The sequence below is a fragment of the Capsicum annuum genome, chromosome 7, assembly GCF_002878395.1.
Source record: "Capsicum annuum cultivar UCD-10X-F1 chromosome 7, UCD10Xv1.1, whole genome shotgun sequence".
In the NCBI taxonomy this organism is placed as follows: domain Eukaryota; kingdom Viridiplantae; phylum Streptophyta; class Magnoliopsida; order Solanales; family Solanaceae; genus Capsicum; species Capsicum annuum.
Genome location: NC_061117.1, coordinates 127,540,960 through 127,565,538, shown reverse-complemented (window position 1 = coordinate 127,565,538; position 24,579 = coordinate 127,540,960). Strand labels below are relative to the sequence as shown.

Below are 24,579 nucleotides of genomic sequence, written 5' to 3'. Positions count from 1 at the left end.
ATTAGACAAAAAATTTAAAGTTTTAATTAATAAAGACAATGATAACTTAGAAAATTCTGAAATAAAGCTAGTATTACAAGAAGTGTGAAAAGAAATTAACCAAATAAAACATATAATACTCTCAAGAATGATATACTACAAGATAAACTTTATTTAGCAATATTATGAAAGGCTGCACAAATTCAATCAAATCTCGAAGAATTATCAGATCATCAGGCTTCCGTCTGCCTCAACTATTAAATAATCTGTTTCTAATGGTAATGTTAAGTCTGGGTATATATGTGTGTGTGTGTCTGTGAGAGAGAGAGATGAAAATAATAGAATTTGAGGGTATTTTTGTTCTTTCATACATTTATCCCAAGGATAAATTATGATGGGATTGTTAATCCCATCAATTGAGTGAATAACTTATCCCGGAACTATTTATTAGTTTCGAAATAAGTTATTCCCAATATTACCAACCAAACATGCAATGAAAAATTTTATTCTGAAATTATTATTTTATCTCAAAATTATTTGCTTTAACACCTCAAACCAAATGACCCCTAAAAGTATTATGTTCAGATAAATTCTCCACGTATATGGTGGTACATCCACCCTAGCTGTATGAAATCTTCTCTTTTTCTATGGACCCTTCCACCTTGTGGATCTAATACTGCTAAATCCTATAGCCACGTCCTCACTTATCCTTTTTTTACTATTATTATATTATAAATCATTATTTATTCACATGTTAGTACATATTTTTAATTATTTTGTTCAGGAGTATCAATGATGTTGATTAAGGAGACAAGAAGATTGGGGTCAATTATTATATTATGATTGAACTAATATGTTTTTTTAATGTTGGTAACTAAGTCAATTAATATATTATGATTGAAGTTACCAAAAAAATATATTATGATTGAAGTCGTGTGTTATTTTTATGTGTGTAATAACCGATGATAAATCCTTTTTTCGGATATACTCTATTAAATGATGTTTACATTATTTCTTGAAATTAATTTTTAGAAAAAATAATTAATATTAAGAATAAAAGAAAAAAAGGAGTTGTCTTTTCTTTATAAGTAAAAACTGAAAGTAAATTTCATGAATGATCATCCAATTTTGTATTCATTATTCCAAAATCATTATTCTTTGTTTTATTTCATAAAAGTCATTTTACTTTGCCTCATCTTTCACAAAAATCACTTTGACAAAATTTTATTAAAATATTTGATAAATAAATAAAAAAGTTCCCTTGTGTTTGAAGGTGGGTTCAAAATGACCTCTCAAATATACTTTTGAGTAGTTTTGATACTTTAAGCATACTAAATGTGAGTAAATTTGGCCTCCATAAAACACTTAACCAATTTTGATTGTTAAATTTTATAAAATTGTGAAAAAAAATTATTGAATCACATTTAGAGATGTATTCTTTGTAATTTTTTTTTCTTTTAGTTTATTGGAGGATTTGGAGTTGCTTTCTAGGTTAATTTATTTATTTGTAGAATACTTTCATAGATTCCTTCACAAGCTTCGTTTCATAATGTTGATCTCTCATGTTATATATGATACCACACTTTCTTTGATTATTTTGATTTCTTTGTGACAATTCCTTCGATATATGTATCACTAATACAAATAGGTATACTTGAAATTATTTTTTTTACGTAATAATTGAAATATTAAGGAGTAAGATACTTATATAAATTTGAAATTTTCATCATATCCCTATTTTCAACTAATTTCAATAAGTCTTTTAGCTCCCTCCCTAGCATCTCAAAAATATCTATCATCCAAAATTTCTTAACTTTTTTATTTGATGTTAATTAATATTATTTTATTTTTTAAATTTCTTTTAATAACTCTATTTACAAAAAATATTGCAGTTTACTCCGCATATTCAATATATTGATAATAATATTCAAACAAACTATTATAAAATAATTTAACAATTATATTTACTTACTTAATAATCTACTAAAAATATGTAACAAAAATAAAGCAAAGATGTCGATAAATTACTCAAAAAAATAGTGTAATAGTAAAATAAAAATATAATTATTGTACATTTATGATGAATAAACTTTAAGATTTTTTGGTTTTACTTTTTTCAATTTTGTTAAATTTGATCGATAGACTTTGTCAAACATATGTAAATAAAAAGATTCATTTTTAGCTATATAGTAGATCAAAACTGCTCAAAAGTATATTTGAGGGACCATTTTGAACCTGTCTCAAACATAAGAGGTCTTTTTTTATTTAATCCCACATTTCATGTAGTTTTTTAACCAAATTTTGTCAAACTGACTTTTGTGAATGATGAGGCAAAATTCATTGACTTTTGTGCAACAAAACAAAGAATAATGAGTTTTGGATAATGAACACAAAATTTGATGACCACCCATGAAATTTACTCTAAAAATGATAGGTAAAAGTAAAAATATAATAGAAAAACAATTAGAAAATTAGTGACAAGTAAAAGCGAACGGAAGGAATATATTCTAAGTAACTTGTTGAATTTATTTATGGTCGATCAGTATTTTCTGTACGTACTAAGTAAGGGAGTTTTCTTCTTTAATTGCCTGTTTAATTTCACTTTTAAATGCTTGTTAAATGTTACTACATTATTCTGAAAAATACGTCAACATTTCAAGTTATATCAAATGTTTCGTGACAAATGCTCCTAACTTTTACGACCAATTAGATTTCGCCCATTGGCTTGAAATAAGCTTTCTTTCCATTTTGATATTTTTGAATACTAATTTTTACCTTCAATGAATTTTACGACTAATTAGATTTTGCTCATTGACTTGAAATCAACTTTTCTTTTCTTTTCACTTTTTTTTTTTTTGAGTATTAAATTTTATCTCTGTAGTTTTTGTGATTAATTAAATTTCGCCCATTGATTTGAAATGAACTTTTCTTTCCATCTGATATTTTCTAAACTCAAAAAGAAATTATAGAAATCAACAAATAACTTTCCTCTCCTCAACTACTCTAGGCAGTTTTTACTATGCAAGGTCGAGTCTGAGAAACATGAGAAATTTTCTCTCTGCAAAGGGAAATATCATCCCAGTTCATCTGCTCTTCATCTTTCTTAGAACGGAAAAAACTCAAAAATACCCCTGAATTATCTGAAATAGCTCAAAAATGTCCCTCATTAGATTTTTGGCTCAAAAATGCCCTTCCGTTAAATATTTGGCTCAACAATACCTCTCCCTCTAACGGAATTCGGAAAAGGATTAAAAAGATCCCTGAACTATCTGAAATGACTCAAAAATATCCCTCTGTTAAATATTTGGCTAAAAAATACCACTCCCTTTAACGAAATTCTACCAAGCATGGTACCTAGATAAAAAAAACCCACATGACTATGGCACATTACCATCCACATATAAAATATTAGTATTTTTTAATTATATGACATTCCTTTCTTCTTTATTTTTATTTTTAGTTTTAGTTTTTTGCAAAGCAGTGAAACGAAAAAACCAAAAAACCAATCTTTTGCTAATTACTTCATTAGTGTTTTAAAAATTCTAGATTTCACCTTTTCATTAGTGTTTTAACAGTTCTAAATTTCATTTTGTTATTGTCGTTTGGGATGAGGGACAACTTGATCTTGATCTGATATTGATTCGGAAGAGGAGCTAGAATTTTAACTTTTAAGCTAGCAAATATTGATGTACTAATAATTGAGTTGAATTTACTAGATGCAAATTCTTTTTCAAAATAAATGAATTCCTTTTAACACTTGTTTAATCATTCGAAATGAATTCATTTTTCTAAATTCAATTTTGATGAATAATCTTATTATTTTTAGAACAAGTTTGAAAAGAAGTAAAATGATACTTAATATTGATAAATTATTCTTTAATTATGTCATTCATTAACTTTTTGAAGATGTGTGCCACATTCAAGGATTCATTAATTTTAGATTAGAGGAGGTATTTATTAAATCATTTTAACATAAACAGTTTGAGTAAAAGCTAGCAAAGCCAAACATATCTTTTGGGTAACTAATTTGAAGTTTAGTTTGAAATTTGTTACTTTGACGAGTAAATCTTAATTTCAACTTTTATACTGGCCTAATAATTAATGGGTATATCAGTTTAATAAGACTCTTTTGTTGAGTTTCACACTTTTAAACCTATTAACAGGAAAAAACTTATTTTTTAGATGATCAAAGGAATTTGATAATAGCGATGTTACGTTTAATAAGTTTTTTCAAAAAAAATATTATGTAACCACCGTTTGTCTACTTTGATTAAAAATTAAAAAGCCGTGTAAGTTTTGTCCGTTTCACTGACGTTTTTAAATAAAAATAAAACTAAAGAAGAAAGGAATGTCATATAATTAAAAAATACTAACATTTTACATGTGGATGGTAATGTGGCATAGTCACATAGTTTTTTTTTATCTAGGTGGCATGCTTGGTGAAATTTCGTTAAGGGAATGGGTATTTTTGAGCCAAATATTTAACAAAGGGATATTTTGAGCCATTCAAGATAGTTGAGGGATATTTTTGATCCTTTTTTGAATTCCGTTAGAGGTAGGGGTATTTTTGAGCCAAATATTTAGTGAAGGGGTATTCTTGAGCCAAAAATCTAACGAGGGGCATTTTTGAGCTATTTCAGATAGTTCAGGGATATTTCTGAGCCTTTTCCATTCTTAGATTTAGAAGCCATTTAGAAGCTCTTCTCCGCTCTTCTCATTCCCCTGAATAGTTAGCTAAGCTAGTTTGCTCCTCAATTTATGATTTAAAAAAAAAGAGTTAATCTTTTATTTCTTATACCTGATTAATAGAGCTTTAGTCTCCTTTCAAATTTCCCTATTTTAGCTTAAATATTTCACCTGGTTTCTTCAGTGATGGAATTTGATCCTCCAGCCCTCCAATTATCTATGCATCCTACTTATGCTGAGAGACTTTTGGGTGAGGGGATTCTTCATCCTCTACACTCAAACTTGCCTAATCTACCCTTGTTTGAAGAAATCACCCCAACAAATTCTGCAAATAATTTTATCCCCATTTCTGCAGATAAATCCAAACTGTATTCACCTTGGCAAAACTCCTTGATAATTAAATTGGTAGGTCAAAATTGAGCCATCAAATTTTAAAGAACAAGCTCCAGTAACTCTGGAAACCAACGGAAGATCTGCCTTTAATGGACTTAGGCCATGATTTCTTCCTTAGAAAATTTACTCAAGAACAGAACTTGATTCACGCCCTTCCACGATGGGCTTTGGTTTATCTACAATAATTTAGTTTCTGTACAGAGATGGGAGCCAAAATTTGTTGCATCCCAAGCACATGTCGCCTATACTGCCATCTGGGTCAGTCTTCCCATGCTTCCTACAGAATTTTATGAAGATGAAATTCTTCGCAGGGTAGGTGTGATACAATCCAAATTGGCATCAATACCTTTGAGCATATAATTCGAGGCCAACACAAGGGATTTTAACCCATGACCATCTCGAGGATGCTAAGACATGTTTGGAGTACCCTTGTTAAGCTCTCACGAGAACCATACCACGGTTGGTTGATAGCTTGAAATGCGGGAGAAGTTGTACTTGAAGATGTCACCCAAAGGAGCGTTGAGCAACGCCACATTTGGATGATAGCATGGGCCTCGAGAGAGTATGGGTTCCCTTTGCATTGTGTGGGCTCATGAGTCACTTTTGGGCCCAATAACATTTTAAAGTCACTTTTGGGCCCATTTGTAACAAGTAGCCCATGGCTATAAGTAGGTAGGTTTTTCTTCATTTTACGGAGTTGATGAATGATGAATTGAGATACACTTGCGAGTGTTTTTATTGAAACTAGTTGGAGTTTCTTTGGTTATCTAGAAACGTGGGTGCTCGGGATCCATTTCCGTTGTGTCCTCGTAAGAGGTTGGTGTTATCGGTAATTGATAGGAAGGTTTAAGGTTTAGTATACCCTTGGTTGTCCTTTTGCTATCGACTTATGTCAATCTATCTATCTTTTACTTTATCGTTTTATTTTCTTGTTTCCGTGTTTTTGTGTTTTCTATTTAGTGTGTTTCCTTTGTTTTTGTGTCGTTTCCATTTTTGTATTTTCATCTTGTATCATTTGATATTAGAGCCGAACTTGATTTCGTTCCTACGAAGTCAATCTTGAGTTTGTAATCTTGAAAATCACAAAAAAAGAGTGTCAAAAAAATGAAAATCCAAAAACAAAATCACTATTTTCGTTTTTGACCCTAGGTCAAAATTTTAGTTTTTGATTTTGTGTCTTTCTTATGCTTCTAGTGTTAGATTTGTGTTCTCTAACACTGTAGGAGTCTAGGGTTCGAATTTGAGCTAAATCGGAGTTGATTTAAGTCATCCACCGTTGTTGAGCTTGAGTTGAAGAAACTTGAAGGTGGGTTCTCGAATTTGGAAGGTTGTTGTTGAGATTTTTGGCTTGAAAACGTGTTATTTGTGTTTGGGGGGTTGACGTGAGCTTGGGGTTCAAATTTCATCGAATTCCGAGGTCATTTGCTTGAGGGTCAATTTTGAATGTTCTTGGTCTTCTTCGTGATCTTCATACATTTTTTAAGAAGAACATTCAAAATTAGTGTGTTTGATCCAAAAAGGGGAAGTGAGAGAAGGTGTGGTCCTTGTTTATTCCAAAGGAATATTCTAAGTCTTCCAAAGAAAGAAAGAATAAAAAAATATTAAAAAGGAATATTCTCAAGGAAGAGACAAAAATAGAAGTATGAGGGGTGGGGCGGGGGGGGGGGGGGGGGGAGGACCACAAGAAATTCAAAAGCTTCTTGAGCTTGAAAGCTCACTTGAAAAACCCCAAATCCTTATATTCTTTTCGTCCATAACAGCCCCAACAACACCAATCCAACCTACTTCAAAACTCCGTTACTCAAGGTTTGAATTCTAGTTTCATTTTCTTCATTCTTAAACATCATTCTTGTTTGTTCTTTTTTTGTGCCGTAATTTCTTTGTATTTTTTTTGTCTTTCATCGTTGAGTTGAGTCTTTAACCTCCAAAAGAATCATCAATTATTATTTCATCATTTTTCTCAATTATGCTAAATAACTATTGGTGGGGAAACATTGAAAACCGTATTGAAAGCCATCATGGATTTGCGATAAGATTTGATTAGCCTCGATCGTGGATTGAAACATGTTGAGAATAAGTGGGCAGACTTTGAGGAACACTTCGAGGCCTTGCACCCTACCCCTCATACTCCCCAAGGCATTGTTCTACCAATCCAAATCCAAATTGAAAAAGACCATTCCAACAAGGAGCCTTTGTCACTCCCTAACCAAGATACTAGCATTTTGCCTGGTATCATTTCTCCTCTCGTAACGCTCAACTTAAACGTCAATTTAAGTGTAAGGAGGCTGTTGTTAATATATTTATCAAACTTTGAAGTCGGGGTTGAATCCACGAGGAACAATATGAGTGGAAATTAAGTCATTTCGAAATAATATATACAAGTTAAATCCAAACCAATGTTACAAGAAGGTAAAAATGGGGGAGATAAGTATCTACACTAATGTTTCTTTTTAAGTTTGATCCTTATATAAATTTGGGGCTACGAATAATTAGAGTTTTAACAATTATGCACGGATCTTGGGATTATGCATTACTAAGTGAGTGATATGTGGGTGTTAGCAATCAACATCAATTTAGCAAGCCAAATATGGGTAGGTTTGGTTATGGATTTTGATGCTAATCTTTCAACAAAACACCAAACTTCCACCTATTGATTATTTTGAATACCTAATAGGTGTGTTCAACAATTGGTAACCACAGCCTCTAGGCATCCCTATTTCTAGGATAGTACCTATGATGTAGTAAACCTCACATTCACCCTTATGCCTAAGATAAAGAGAATTTAGCAAACTACACACACAATTATCTATCATTGCTTTAGTCTCCACATCCCTCTTTCGAGGATGATATGGATTCCTAAACTTCATCCAAAACCCTTCTTTTGAAGATGTCTTCGAGTTTTCTAGAGCATGGAGCTTTCACTCATCATACTCATGTGGGTATTTGGGGCTTTCACCGATCAAATCCCAACCAAGTTGGCATAATAATGATAAAACCCATAAACATGAACTACTAAATAGAAACTAATCAATAACAACCCACACACACTTTAACCCCTATTCACACATAATACCAAGATGGAGATCTACCTACACATAAGATAAATAAACATAGATATACCCATAATCTCTATTGAAGTGATTTATTGAAGCTTAAGCGAATGTTACTTCAAACCTGCCACTCTACAAATCAACAATGGAAGTGAGATAATCTTCCACTTAGAAAATCTCCAATATATTCTTCACCCAAAAATTATACAATATTTTTTTCTCCAAAAATGGAGGCTTATCAACTACCAAAACCAACAATTAGGGAAGATGGAATATGATACAAGAATCAAGGGTTTGGGTCTTTTTGGCCAAAATTGGGATCAACCACATTCATTTCTAATTTTACCCCTGGGCTGAACTCTTCCGCTAAGCCGGGATCACGCCAGCATGGCTGCACCCGCGTCTTCTGCGACCACGATAGTTGAATGCGACCGCAATGTATTGACCCTGCTTGACTACTGTGATCGCGGTCAACAGACCGCGACCACAGTAACTGAGGGCCTTCTATTCCAGGTCTTAATTTGTACTTTCTTGCTCCCCTTTTGATCATTTTGTGCTTCATTCCATAACTTTCCATCCCTTCAACTCTATGCCTGCAAAGAGTGGATATTAATGCATTTAATCATGACTATGTCTCATTTATTCATCCAAAATAAGGTAATGTGTATGAATATTTAGTGCAAGTGAGTGGTAAAATCACTACTCATCAGCAAGATCATGAAACATCACTTTCAAAGGAAAAGACAAGGAGTGTGCCTAACGAATATATGATTAAAAATCACACAGAGTTCTTATCAGAGGTTTCCAAACTTGAGAAGTATGATGGAACGTCATCAGAAGATTTGGATTCGAGGTCGAATCCTCTTCACGAAGGGAAAGACGATACAATCCAAATTGACATCAACGCCTTTGAGCATATAATTCGGGGCCAACACAAGGGATTTCAAGCCATGACCATCTCAGGGATGCTAAGACATGTTTGGAGTACCCTTGTTAAGCTCTCACGAGAACCATATCATGTGTGGTTGATAGCTTGGAATACGGGAGAAGCTATAATTGAAAATGTCATCCAAAGGAGTGTTGAGCATTACTGCATTTGGAAGATACGTGGGCCTCGAGAGAGTATGGGCGCCCTTTGCATTGTTTAGGCTCTTGGGTCACTTTTGGCACCAATAGCATTTTAGGGTCACTTTTGAGCCCATCTTATATTAAATAGCCCATGGTTATAAGTAGCTAGGTTTTCCTTCATTTTAGGGAGTCGATGAATGATGAATTTAGATACACTTGCGAGTGTTTTTGTTGAAACTTGTTGGGAGTTTGTTTGGTTTTCTAGAAATGTGGGTGCTCGAGATCCGTTTCCGTTGTGTCCTCGTAAAAGATTGATGTTATTGGTAATTGATAGGAAGGTCTAGGATTTAGTATACCCTTGGTTTTCCTCTCGTTATCGACTTATGTCAATCTATCTATCTTTAACTTTATCGTTCCATTTCATTATTTCCGTGTTTTTGTGTTTCCGTATTTAGTGTGTTTCCTTTGTTTTTGTGTCATTTCCATTTTCATATTTTCGTCTCGTATCAAGGTGTAAAGATAGGCACACTCTTGAAGGTAGACAACCATACGACCATAAATTCGCGTGGCAGATATGCTCGCATTTGTGTTCAGGTGCCCTTAGATCAGCCAATGCTTCACCACCTATTCATTGGAACGCACAAACAAGTGATTCTCCATGAAGCATCGATACTACTCTACATAATTGTGGTCGCCTCGAACAAATATCCTACTCCCCGCACATACCTCCTTAAAAACCTGATGTATCAGCTGCTGCGACCGCAAAAAAATGTACATGATGGCGAACAAATAACTACTAATCCACCATCAATTCTTGAAGAAAATAGTGAAGAGAAAGAAGGATGACGGTGAAATTCTCCATAAAGGGTAATAATACTCGATGACTTGCAGACACATCGAACGCAAATAAAAAATCGCCAACTCGCCAACTTGAGTTAGACCCACTAAAAAGGCCAGGTAAGCAATTTGGCTACCACCCCTGCAGGCAGCCAGGTAAGTCCAATAATTCTCCAACTTTAAATCAGCCTGTGACTCATGATGACTGCGCTGCTTCTTCTCTGCTGGCACAAATAAATTCTTCCAATAATCCACCTCTATCTTCGGATAAGGACAACACTAAATATACCCCCTGTAGTTTATATTTTACTACCTGTTCTCACTTAAGCCCTACCCCAACTATGTCCGACAATCACATGACCCCATCCAACATTGATGGCATGTAGGAGGTTCCCTCCTTTGCTGCTCCTTCCACGTCACATGCTAATTCTTTAGTTAGAAATGTTAATCAAGGTAATGATTACATTTCATGTGATTCATTAGACTTGTACATTCCCTTCTGTTTACCCCTCATAATCCATAATGAGACACCCCTTTATCTCCAAACGCCCATGTTAACCATACCGCTTTCATCCTTGCTATAAATTATGAACCATCGTCTCAACTGTCCCTTCACAAGCCTTCACATACACCACAACACCCTAACAAATCCACAAACTTCAGCACTTTTAGTTTGCTCAAATGGAATAGAAGAACAACCAAGTCCCTCATCTTGTTTATGTATTTACGAATCCATCTCTGCTCCACCCACTCCAGTCTTAGATGCAAGTGGGGTTAATGGGGTAAGCAATAACATTCACTATGCAAGTGAACGAATGGGACTATCTAGTGATGATGCAAAATCCATGCGACCTAGCCCATATCATCACTGAAGGGAAGATACTTGGAACGAAAATATTTAACAATACGACGCAGTAGAACTCGACTCTCCCGTCTCTCCTTTTCTACCCTCAGCTTCACGAGGATCTAGTCCCTTAGTTTTAGCCATACGTAACTGTGGTGCAGCTGGATCTCGAGATATACCATGATACACAGCCTCCTCATTCACCATACCAAGCTAAGGAGGGGAGCGACGAAAATCGACTGGCAACCACCATGGAAAATCTGCTGTGGGGACGGAAGGGATGATATTCGCGACTACCTTCTTGGGTCAGGTACGAGTATTCCTTCTCAAAGAACTATTAGAAAAAAGAAAAAATGTAAATTATCCTTAAAATATATTTAAATTCTCAGTCCATATGAGAACGATGCTCAATCCAGAGGTGGGGAAATATGCCATAATCACGAGTCCCTCTCTGAGGGACAAGGAACTTCCTAGTTCTTCTCGCAGTTGTCCCTTAAAATTTTACCACTCTATGAATTTTCTTATATTGAATTGCCGGGGATCTTCCTCCTCTGATTTTAGACTTAATTTTAGGAAGTTACTTGATATGCATAAACCCGTTCTAGTTGTACTATTGGAAACTCATAGAGCAAATCACCAGTCAATGCGACATGAGTTGCACTTTTTAAATGTCTTAGTTGTCCCGACTGAGGGACTAGCGGGTGAAATTGCCATTCTCGGGAATGCTGACCTCGTTAATGTTACTAATATGGCTCTTACGTACTAGGAAATTCATTACATGAGGGCTATTTATGCTTTTAATAGCGCTTCTGATAGGCTTGTGGTTTGGGAAAATCTTAAAAGTCTAGCTGGTTCAATATCTGGTCCTTGACTTATGGGTGAAAATTTTAGTGAAGTTTATAGAGCCGCTAAAAAATTTAGTGAATTAGGGGTCAATTATACTAGGGCTAATCAGTTTTCAGACTGTCTGAGTTATTGTCGAATACATGACTTGGGTTTCTCCGGTAGCAAGTATACCCGGTCAAATTTATGTAAGAATAATAGAACTATCCTAGAGCATCTTGATTGATTTTCTGCGAACTCTGAGTGGTTAGAGTTATTTCCTGAATCCTTTTTCAGACACTTCCCACGCACTTACTTTGACTACTACCCTTTGCTACTGACTTTAACTGCTCCTATTTCAGTTCCTAAAAAATCTTTCAGACTTGAAACTATTTGGACGTCTCACCCTAAGTTTAAACAGATTATTACTAGCTCCTGGGCTCATGTGAATAACTCCCTTGTCCCCGCAATCTCCTATTTCTAAGAACAAGTCTTCAATTGGAATAGGAAGGTGTTTGGGAATATTTTCTATAAAAAAAGATGACTTCTTGCGTGTCTAGCTGGAATTCAAAGATCCACGAATTATAATACCAATATTTTCTTGCAGAATTTAGAGACCTCTCTTATCTCTGAGTTCAATAATTTGCTTCATTTTGAGCATGGATTTTAGAGGTTGAAGTCTAGGATTCATTGGCTCAATTAGGAGGACATGAACACAAAATTCTTCCATATTTCCACCCTTAGACGAAGGAGAAAAAATAAAATCTTAATACTTCGGGACTCAGTGGGTAATTAGATCTTTGGTAGGTAGGACATTAAAAGGCATGTTACTTCCTTTTACATGAGCCTCTATACTTCAAATCTTCTCTACTCTCCCAGGCACTACTCGTGTGCTCTTTCACGAGTAGTCCCCCCCTGAAGAGGCCGATCTATATCTGAGGCCCCTAATGTATCAAGAAGTCATTGATACAATCTTTTCTTTTAAGCCATATAAGTCCCTTGGACCTAATGGAATCCATCCCCTTTTCTACCAAAAATACTGGGATGTCCTAGGTAGTTCCATTAAGGATTTTTATTCTAATGTTTTCACAACCTGGACAATCCCAATGAAAATCAATGAAACCTTTATTTGTCTCATCCTGATGATTTCCAATCCTCAACTATTAATCAGTATAGACCCATTAGCCTCTGTAACACAACGTATAAAATAATTTGCAAGATTATAGCGAACTAAATGAAGCCTTTTCTTCACAACCTTATTGGCCCCTTTCAATCGAGCTTTCTAACAAATTAGAGGGCTTCAGACAATGTAATTCTAGTCCAAGAGATCCTTCATTTTTTCAACACTACCAAAGATATAAAAGCTCATATGACTGCCAAGATTGACTTGGAAAAGGCTTTTGATCAGCTAGAATGGTAGTTTATTTATGACAATCTTCTCCATTTTAATTTTCCTCCTAAATTTGTGGGCCTTATCATGTCTTGTATCATGTCTTCGTCAGTCTCTATCCTCCTTAATGGATCTGCTTGTATTATTTCTACCCTTCCAGATGTATCCGTCAGGGCGACCTTCTCTCTCCTTATATCTTTATTTTATGCATGGAGCATCTTTCCCAATGCATTGACATAACTGTTGACTACGACTTGTGGAGTCTAATTAAAATCTGTACCCGTGCCCTGCCTTTGTCCTATTTGTTCTTTGTCGATGATATCATTCTTTTCTCAGAGGCGAATTCCACCTTATGCATTAAAATTTTAGGTATTTTTGCACACTTTAATTCTGCATCAGGTCAAAAGATTAGCCTTACTAAATTGAAACTTTTTTTCTTAAAAAACATATCATTCTCTACTAAGGAGATGGATAAACCTATTCTACATCTTCAGGAAGGTCATACTTTTGGAAAGTATTTGGGTTATCCTATCTTTTTGCGTCGCCAGACCAAACAAGACTCTCAGTTCCTATTAGCAAACTTCAAGACTCGACTTGCGAGCTGGAAAACTCCTTTTCTTACCACTACAAAGAGAACAAACCTTATCCAATCCACTCTTAATAGTCTCCCAAATCATGTCATGTACCTCCTTAAGCTTCCTACATATGTAATTAAACCTTATCCAATCCACTCTTAATAGTCTCCCAAATCATGTCATGTACCTCCTTAAGCTTCCTACATATGTAATTAAAAAAATAGAGGGTTACCTACGAAAATATTTTTGGGGGACTATCTCGGAGCACAAAATGATACATCTTTTAAATCAGGCCTCTATTTTAAAGCCTAAAAACCAAGGAGAACTAGGTATTCAGTAACTTGAAACCAAAAACTTTGCACTTTTGCCATCTACAGCTTGGAGAGATTTCTACTCAAATTCCTTTTGGGCTCGAATTCTTCACAGCAAATACTTAGGAAAACGTTTTGGCATTTCTCAAATTTGGAAAGCTCACTCTGAGCTGTTCTCAATGTCAAATCAGACTCCAATGACAGCCTAGAAATGGAGAGCATATTAATTTCTTCACGGACGCTTGGATAGTGCCAAATACGTTGCTCCAAAATTTGATTCATGGCCCACTTCCTGAGCATGAAATCACATTCAAAGTGTCTCAATACGTAATAGCAAATAGTTGGTCCTTATTGCAGCTGTCTTTTGATCTCCCTACTGATATTATTTCTCTCATAAACTCTATTTACTTACCTCGCTATAGTATTTCTAGATCTGACAAAAATCAAATGGGGCTTGAAAAATTCAAAACTTTTTACTGTCATCTCCGGTTACAACTGCATCTTCTCCTCAATCCATTTTAATGCGACTATCGTTGACTTCTCATGGATTTGGAAATTGGACGTTCCACCTAAAATAAGGCATTATATTTGGCTTATAAATCATAACCAACTCCCAACAACTTCTTACCTTGACCACGTTCATTGCACTAATTCACCTTCTTGCACGCTTTGCAACTCGTTGGCTGAAGAAACTGCATCCCATCTCTTCACACATTATAAATCGGTTGATCCCTTATGGACACAACTCAATATCATAACCCAAATTCATCAGCTCAAGGAGGTAATTCCTGAGTATCAATATCCAAACACGTGGTTCTCTTGGCTAATTGACCTTGTGTCTCACCAACCTCTCCAACCAATTAATCCACATATACCTAACAGGGTGCTTCTAACCTACTTTCTATGGTCTATATGGTTGGTGCGTAATAGAAGTATTTTTCAAAATATTCCTTCTGAAATCTCTATTGTACATGTCTTAGCTTCGTCCACAGAATACTGGTTTTTAGCGGGCAAGAAGAAAACTATTAAACGTACTATGCATGTCTATGTTAAATGGAAGACCTCTGCACCTCCTTTTATAATGATTAATACAAATGCGACTTCTATTTCTAATTTAGAGATGTCTAATATAGCACGTGTTTTTAGAAATTCGAATGGTGAATGGTTACTAGGTTTTACTAGTAAGGTCTTTACCCCGAACCCCTGAAAGCTGAACTTCAGGCTTTACTTCTGGGTTTGAATGTTGCAATTCAATACTGCTTTACAATACTGCAAATCAATGTGGACTGCCTTCAAATTGTTCAAGCTGTATTAAATATATCACCTGATGATTCACTCTTAATATCTGATTGCAGGTGCTTGATGCATAAACTAGGTAATTCTCTACTGGAACATGTGTCCATAGAACAGAATAAGTGGACTCATGTACTTGCATGGATGAATTCAGCTACTTCTATGCAACTATTTTGGTAACCTCCTGGATCCATAAAGGATATTTTGAGTTCTGATAAAAATGGAGACTTGAGTTGCTGACGGATCAGATAGATACATCTGACAAATTTTTGTTTAATACTACTAGTCGTAGTTGTCAGGTTGTAAATACTACTGCTAGGTGTGCTATTACTACTGCCGGTTCTTGTACAATTTTCAACATAAAATTTTCCTGTAAGACGTTGAAGCATATGTATATATATAATATACATCGTGTTTACCAAAAACAAAACTACTCTGGGCGGTTACCTTTTTTCTTTTCATATTCATATTTATATCCTATATGTTATATAATATGAATTTCATGTGACATATGTTTGTGTGAAATGTCATTAATTAGAGATAATAGTTAGTAATCAAATTGAATTTGAATACCAAGATTTACTTGTTCAATTTAGATTTGAATACCCGAGGTAGTTGGCCAAATTGCCAACTTGAAGTTAATTGTTTAATTTGGATTTGAATATCTAAGAAATTTGGATAAGTTGCCAACTTGATGTCAAGCTTGACAACCTTAGAGAGTAAGTTTGGTGGTCTATAAATAGCCACCCCTTTGTACATTTTTATTGATATATGAAAGTAGTAAAATAAAAGTACTACTAAAATTTCCTAAAGTTCTCTCCTTTTGTTAAGTTTGATATTGATATTTTATCTTTATTTCATAACGTTATCAGCACGAGACTCTACCGTCTCAAAATTAAAAGGCTAAGAAAAGAAAATAGAATTAGAAAGTCGAGAAGGCAAGACCGCAAGAATTATGGGATCAATATGATTTGGATTTCATCTTTCTACTATTTATGATAAGATAAGTATATTATTAATTCATATTCTTTAATTAAATTTGAAAATAATATTGATAATCACAAAGTGGTGACATTATTATAGGCTCAAGTTTGAGTTTATTATACTTTGGCCTAATATGATATTGGCTGAAGGTGTGATGATGAATTTAAATCTCATGCCATTAAGAGGGTAAGGTGATGATGGATATAAGTCTTATACTATTAAGAGGGTAAGACATCGGGTTAGAATTCTGATGCACCGTGATGATAAGATGTTGGGTTTAAGTCCCATGAATTTTTGGTCTTAGATGCATTTATATGGATAAGACATTGAGTTTGAATCTCAATGCACTATATTGATGATATAATGATGACTAAGCCAAAATTTTGGTGAATGTTATGAAATATATTTATGATATAATGTGGTAGCAATGCATAATATGTCTGAAAGAAGCCATGTGATTGAATTTATGAATATGAATATAGACATATCAACGACAAAACCTTTTATTACATTATATGTACGCCTTGATTTGCTCATGAAGGCGCAATATCTTGAAATAAATTCTAAGCTATCATAATTTGATAGGCTTAAGACATCATTATATTTCATTTCTAGGAATGAGAATGTTCTTTGTTAAAACTACAGATCTATTTCCTGGGGTGAATGTGATAGGAGTAACATCTCCATCAGAGGTAGAATAATTGAGAAGAAATATTATGAAATATACTCTAAAATAATAAAATTAAAAAATTATTTATGTTCGAGTAAATTTGAAATTTACTAAGTAAACTCATATGTCATGGTAAGCTTGGAGTTTACTAGTACAAATAAGTTCATAAGTTGACATGAACGATTTTGCAATCTTAAAGATGTGCACATTGAGTCTTACACAACATATATTAATGAACTAGAAGATTCTTCTAAGAACATTATGAGTTCTCAAATGATCCTTCAAAAGGTAAAGGCAATTTTTGTCACTAGTGGGCATGGTATGAAAGGTCATTGGGCACGTGATTGTTGTGCAATCCAATTTGGTATAAGTTTTCTAAATCCTCCATCAAAATAAAGGAATATAATGTGATGGTGCACTTGATCTTTCAAAAGATGTTGAGGTCTGTCATGTAAATATAATAAATTTCATGGAGTGAGAATGGGCTTTTAGTGAAAATTTATGAAGCATGTATATTTGATTATAGTTCATTCCTTGAAGAGAAGGAAACTTGTGATAAGCATTGTTGATGCTCGACCATTCTTGAAACGAATGTGTCAAGATGTGATAAAAACTATGAATAAGGACATGCTCATGCATGGTTGGATAAATATCACATCCCACCTCTATGGAAGGTTTGAGAAAAATAAATAAAAATTATTTTTCCATAAACGGCTATTGATCGCGTACTTGTAGTATGCCATAAATATTTTGATATGTTTATCACGAATTATTAAAGAGTAAAAGAAAGAAATAAGTCTTGCCTATTTTTAAAGATTATGACCGTACTTGTATGATTTTCTCCTTGAATGAGATGTTCACCATATGAATGGTGTCTGAAATACATGATAGTACACAAATTAATTGAGAGCTCCAAAGAGTTTAAGTGTTACTATCTAGAGGAATGAAATTGTTCATAATATTAGGATTGTAGTAAGTCTCAAAAGAAATTTATTAAGTTTCAAAGACATTGACCAAAAATAAATTATATTGAGAATATAAATAATGAAAAGATATTATATCTTCATATTACTACAATCGAAGCGGGTTATGAATATTTATGTAAAAAGTTACCCGCCCTTTTTCTCCTATTTGTAATACACAAATATGAGCATGATAACAGATCACATGCGATAGTATATTAAAATTTTACTAAAATAAATATCAGTTGGCATGACGGTTGACCATCCCAGTTCAAATGTGATGCAAAAATAATTGAGAATTCATGTGGTTATATATTAAAGAAATAGAAAGTTCTTCACAAATTCTCTTGTGCTGCTTGTTCTTACACTGAATTATCATTGTACCAGCTAAGGTTGAGATAGTATTCCCTAAAATTTTGAAACATATAAGAAGGTGAATATAGATCCGTTCACCTTTCATGCTGATCGATTATTATTAAATAGTTTAATAAATGTATCTGTGAAATGGTCACATGTGCTTTTCTATTACCTTGCAAATTGATTTTTGCAATTGTTTGCTCAAATTATTAAATTAAGAGCACAATTTCAAACTGTAAATAATGTTGATAATGCTAGTTGGTTTAGTAGAAATTGTATGCCTCTAATTATAGCTAAATCCTTGATTATGAGAACAAATCTCTCAAAAGAAATTTTGAATGAGATGTGCCATTTAAAATCTAGCAGCATTGGTATGCATCAAGCCAACAACGCTTCCCTTTTCGCAATTGGTTCAGGATCAGGAACCAAATAATTTCCATCTAAAAATTTGAATGTGGGGTATATGATTTAATTGCTCCACCACAACGTATAAAGATGAATCCCAAGATAAGATTGGGGTAGATGTTAAATTTCTTAACATTAGAGGGGAGTTGATTAATAGTTGAAAATTATGTATGAAATAAATTATCTAGATCCTCATAATACACACACACACACATATATATATATATGTGTGTGTGTGTGTGAATTTGATGTTCAAGAGATAATTTATTTGCAAAATGTTGCACAAATTGTCAGATGTGTTTGCTGGCTCTATATGATAATTCAAATGTAAAATGCTTCAATGAAAAGTCCGTAAAAGAGTGAAGTCTATATCACACTTGAAGCATGATAGACCAATTGATTCCAAAGATAAAACTCCTTGAAGAAATCAAAGAGCAAACAATCAAGATGATTATGATAATGAGGCAAATGCTTTGAAAGAGCACTGATATAACACTTCATAAAACCTTGGTAAAGATTTAGGTACCTGAATAGTAATGAATATGGAGAGATCTTCATAATTATGTCTTATTGAAATCGATATCAAACAATCATTGATGATATCTTTGATATAATATAGCGCTTAATATTATAAATAATATCAAGGATTTTAATAAAAATCTGTTAAAAATATGAATAGATAAATTTTTGGCCAAATAAAAGTATGTAATTCAAATAATCTATTTTACTTGAAAAGTGAATATGTGGACTCATAATCTAAAGATAAGAGATATAATTCTTGTGGGCTAAAAATGAGTTATTATGCAAAAGGTACAACTTGTAAGATATAAAGTATGACTTGTGCCTTGGGGCATAAATATTTCACAAAGTTTCTAAAATTATTGTAGGAGAAGTGTTCTCCTGTGGTGGATGAAATGAGGTTTGTTTCAGTCTGACAATACTGAAAAATTTGAATATGTATAATGAATTATTGTCATGTGTAGCTAGATGACAAAGGTTACATGAAAATACTTGAAGGATTTAAAAATGATTTCACTGAATGCCCCAATAATTATAAGACCGCTTACTTGAAAACAGTTCAATTTTGATCTCATGAAAATGATTAGTAAGTATCATATATTAGAGCAGTTGATGCACTTATGAATGACAAAACATCATTTATAAGAGTAAAGTGATATTTTAATCGATGTGAGTATAATATACGCTGCACTATTTTTTTCTTAGTCGAGGTATTTTCCCACAGAAATTTTCCTTGTAAGGTTTTTAATGAGGCAACTAAAAATGCATATTATTGGATGTGTACTCGGGATATTTGACAAATGAAATATTTATCTATCGATGAACATACATTATAAAGGTATTTATCTGATCCACATGAAAATCAATCTCAGATGGGCTATTTACTTATATATGAAGATACAACTACATCATGACGTTCGGTGAAGTATACAACAATCGTCACTTCTTTAAATCATACTGAGATAATTTCTATTCATAAAGTAATCCGACAATGTGTGTGATTGAGATTCATGATACATCTCATTTGAGAAAAATGTGGTCTGCAATGTGATAAAGTACCTACGATTTTATAGGAAGATAATGCAACATGCATAGCACAACTAAGAGGAGGATTCATAAAAAGAGATAGAGCGAAGACTATTTCGCCGAAACTTTTCTACACACACGAGTTTCAGAAAATGGTGATATCAATATGCGATAAATTCGTTCAAATGAAAATATTGTCGATTTATTATCAAGTTTTATCAACTACAATTTTCAAAAAGATGGTGCACAAGATTGGGATGCGGAGATTCAATCAATTAATTAACATTTCATTAGGGGAAGTAAAATACGCGTTGTACTCTTTTTTCCTTAATTAAAATTTTATCCCAATCGGATTTTCCTGATGAGATTTAAAATGAGGCAACATTAAAGGCATGTTACAAGATGTGTGTACTCTTTTTCCTTCACTGGATTTTTTTCATTGAATTTTCCTTGTAAGGTTTTAATGAGACAAAGTATCTATTAATGAACATCCAAGGGGGAGTGATATAATATGGATGTCATGTGACATATGTATGTGTGAAATGATTAATTAGAGATAATAGTTATAATCAAATTGAATTTGAACATCAAGAATTACTTGTTCAATTTGGATTTGAATACCTAAGGTAGTTGGCCAAATTGCCAACTTGAAGTTACTTGTTCAATTTGAATTTGAATATCTAAGAAAGTTGGTTAAGTGGTCAACTTGATGTCAAGCTTGACAACCTTAGAGAGTAAGTTTGGTGGTCTATAAATAGCCATCGTTTTGTATATTTTTATTAATATATGAAAGTAGTAAAACAAAAGTACTACTAAAATTTCCTAAATTCTCTCCTTCATTTAAGTTTGATATTGATATTTTATATTTATTTCATAACAACAAGTTCTATGCCTTGTAGAAGATAAGAAAGACAAGTGAAATTTAAGATAGTGAGATATTATTCTTTTCATTTTTTAAAATCTTATCTTAAACTATGGTGGACACAAAAAAAATATTGGGGGAGGAAATTAGAGATGACATGATGTATTTGTAGTATATGGAGAACATAAATTTAGATAGGAAGATTTGAAGATCGAGAATTAAGGTAAAAAGTTAGTCAGTAGTCCGACATTGTTTAATTTCCTTATCAATATTCTTCACTTTTAGTACTCCTTTTATCTCAATTTATATAACTCACTTTTAATTTTAATCAATCCAAAAAGAGTAATATAATTCTATATTTAGTAACAATTTAATTTTAAAATATCCATTTTATCCTTATTGAATGTTATGGAACAAACTGAAGATACTGCAAAATAGACTGAAGGGGTTGAACAATCATCTGGCCTTATATAGTCAGAAGCTTCAGCAGGCTAGACTTAACCTAGAGATCACACAAACCAAGCTGATTGATAAACCTGTATGCTCTAATCTGATTGAACAAGAAAAGGCTTGGTTGATTGAAGTTAAGAAGTGGAGTGATATTGTGGAACAAGTCTATAGACAGAAAGACAGAGTTACTTGGATAGATGGTGGGGACGCAAATACAAGATACTTTCATGCAAAATTGAAGATAAGAACCAGCAAGAACACCATTACATCCATTTATCATAACACTGGGGTCAAGCTAGAAGATCCTGCACTGGTGAAAGCTGAGTTTATAAAGTTCTTTTCTAACTTTATGGGGGCACAACTACCTTGCCCAAGCATAACAGTAATAAGAAGTGGCGTATGTCTCTCTCATGAACAAAAGCACAACCTAATTACCTCTATCACAGAATTGAAAATACATGCACTAAAGAAAGGAATGCCACATGATAAAGCCCCAGGTATTGATGGTTATCCAGCAGAATTCTTTAATCTAAATTGGTCTATAGTTAAACAAGATGTACCACTTGCTGTAAAAGAATTCTTTAAATCTGGTAGACTGTTGAAATTATTTAGCTGCACAGCTGTGACCTTAATCCCCAAAGTAGCTAACCCTACTTATGTTAGGGACAATAGACCCATAGCTTGTTGCACCACAATTTATAAAATCATCACTAGGATTCTTACAAATAGGCTCAAAAGTGTTGTCAAACATCTTGTGAATCCTTCCCAATCAGCTTTTGTGGAAGGTAGAAGTATTGTTGATAACATCCTGTTTAGTCATGAAATCTTTAAATGGTACAATAGGAAAGGTTTTTCCCCAAGATGTGTCATGAATATAGATCTTAGGAAAGCCTATGATTCCATTGAATGGGGGTTCCTAAAGACTCTCCTAGCTGAGTTAGGTTTTCCTAGTAAATTCATAACTTGGATTATGAAATGTGTAACATCTGTCTCTTACTCCCTGGTCATAAATGGAAGCCTAGCTAAACCCTTTCAGAAGAGGAGGGGAATAAGACAAGGGGATCCTATGTCCCCCTATCTTTTTGTCATTGCAATGGAGTATCTCCATAGAGAACTCCAATTAGTGCAGCAACACAAAGACTTCAAGCATCACCCCAGATGTAAAAGGCTAGGTGTGGTACACATCAGTTATGTAAATGATCTTTTAATGTTTTGTAAGGAAGAACTGAAATCTGTGAGATTATTGCAAGAAAGAAGTATTTGCTAGATTCTCAGCTGTATCAGGCCTTCAAGCAAATTCAGATAAGTGCTCTATATATGTCAGGTGTCAAACACCAACTGAAGCAAGAACTATTGAAGGAACTTGGGTACAGTGAAGGGGAGCTTTCTTTCAGGTACCTGGGAGTTCCTTTATCATCTAAAAAGCTCATAATAGGTTAATGCTTGCCACTAGTAGAGAGAATAACAAAAAGAATCAGATGTTGGACTGCTAAGTTACTATCCTATGCTGACAGAGTTCAATTAATTAAGGCAGTGATCTTCAACATTCAGATATTTTGGGCACAAATATTTGTCCTTCCTAAAAAGATTCTAAAGATAATTGAAACCATCACCAGGACATTTCTCTGGACAGGCTTCACAGAGGTATCCAGGAAATCCCTTGTCTACATTTCTCTGGACAGGCTACACAGAGGTATCCAGGAAATCCCTTGTCTTTTGGGAAAAAATTTGCATGCCATAAGATGCAGGAGGGCTGAATGTACAGGATATAAGACTTTGGAATAAGGCAGCAATCTTGAAGTTTTTATGGGCAATCAATGAAAAGAAAGACTCTCCCCGAATAAAATGTGTCCAAGAGTATTGTTTGAAGTTTGAAGAAGCAGGAACATACAATATACCAACAAATGCCACTTGGGTGGTAAGGAAAATGCTGGTATTTAGGACATATATCATGCAGTGCTCAACTATGCAAGGTGATCTCACAACTAGACTTCAGGCAATGGTTGTCAAAGGTAAACTTAACATCAAGAAAATCTATTTACAGCTATTACCTCAATACCAAAAGGTAGCATGGAAGAGCATTGTACTTCAACAAAGCATACATTCCTAGCATAAGTTCATCTTATGGCTGACCATTAAAAGAAGGCTTGCAACAGTGGATAGATTGCTGAAGTTTGGTATTCATGTATCCCAATCATGCATTTTCTGTGATTCACAAGTAGAAACACTGGACCACCTATACTTTGGTTGCACAGTGACAAAGAACATGTGTCAAAGGTTATTGAAATGACCGAGGATACAAAGAATCATTGGTGGCTGGGAAAAAAAGGTCCAATGGGCAAAAAAGAAGTCAGAAATGGGTGCCATCATCAGCTGTGTATTTAGTATGCAGGTTGCTATAATTTGGAGAGAAAGAAATCACCTTAGATTCCAAGCTGGCCAATTCTATGCTGACAAGTTGTACAAGGAATTTGCAGTGCATGTTTACATTGTAGGCAAAAGAAAAACACAATGGACTGAACAATATTCCTTAGGAACTTGTATTTGATAATAGAAGATGTAATAGATAGGAAAGTTTAGCTATAGATTGATTTTGTTTCAATTCTGAGAAGCAAGAGGTAGAAGATGTAATAGATAGGAAAGTTTAGCTATAGATCGGTTTTGTTTCAATTCTGAGAGGCAAGAGCTCAACTCATGTCTGGTTTTGTAGAAGACACACTTTGGTATCAATAAAATTCCTTTGTTTACCCCCCAAAAAAAGATCTATAACCCCACAAACATTCGTTACTTATTTTAAACCATAAATATAAATCTTTCTTAAACTATATGTCAAGTCAAACTACAACATACAAATTGAGACGGGATGTAGTATTACCTATTGTCTCTTTTGCTTCGGTTATCATATTATTGTTTGTTGCTATATCTTTCTTGTTCATTGTTTTTTGTATGACTTTTTCACTGTTGTATTTGCTTTACATGCTTAATTTTTATTATGTTTTACTTGAGCCGAGGAAATATCGAAAGCAACCTCGACTTTCTGAAAATACATATGGATAAAATTGCTTATGTAGCACTCTCCCCATACCTCAGCCAACT

General features: G+C 33.8%; 2 protein-coding genes and 1 long non-coding RNA gene across 3 annotated transcripts; 2 read left to right on the top strand and 1 right to left on the bottom strand.

The window, feature by feature from the left end:
* Window positions 1-8,239: 8,239 nt before the first annotated feature.
* Window positions 8,240-24,506, bottom strand: LOC124885620. Its single transcript, XM_047393718.1, has 2 exons — window positions 23,535-24,506; window positions 8,240-8,701 (listed from the first exon to the last, which is right to left on the bottom strand). The coding sequence occupies exons 1-2, from the start codon at window positions 23,594-23,596 to the stop codon at window positions 8,395-8,397; spliced, it is 369 nt and encodes a 122-aa protein (XP_047249674.1). The 5' UTR covers window positions 23,597-24,506; the 3' UTR covers window positions 8,240-8,394.
* On the top strand, window positions 8,701-15,673 carry LOC124885621. The gene is made up of 2 exons (XR_007042927.1): window positions 8,701-11,167; window positions 15,311-15,673. It is a non-coding gene; the product is annotated as an uncharacterized LOC124885621 (long non-coding RNA).
* On the top strand, window positions 21,021-24,159 carry LOC107876638. Its single transcript, XM_016723513.2, has 2 exons — window positions 21,021-21,980; window positions 22,808-24,159. The coding sequence occupies exons 1-2, from the start codon at window positions 21,437-21,439 to the stop codon at window positions 22,921-22,923; spliced, it is 660 nt and encodes a 219-aa protein (XP_016578999.1). The 5' UTR covers window positions 21,021-21,436; the 3' UTR covers window positions 22,924-24,159.
* Window positions 24,507-24,579: the final 73 nt, after the last annotated feature.

Bases quoted from the DNA above. Each gene is read 5' to 3' on its own strand.
- LOC107876638 (XM_016723513.2), top strand. From the start codon at position 21,437: ATGTTATGGAACAAACTGAAGATACTGCAAAATAGACTGAAGGGGTTG. The intron at 21,981-22,807 runs GTATTGATGGTT...TATATATGTCAG, and splicing joins GCCACATGATAAAGCCCCAG to GTGTCAAACACCAACTGAAG.
- LOC124885620 (XM_047393718.1), bottom strand. From the start codon at position 23,596: ATGCTAGGAATGTATGCTTTGTTGAAGTACAATGCTCTTCCATGCTAC. The intron at 8,702-23,534 runs GTAATAGCTGTA...CACTCTTTGCAG, and splicing joins TGCTACCTTTTGGTATTGAG to GCATAGAGTTGAAGGGATGG.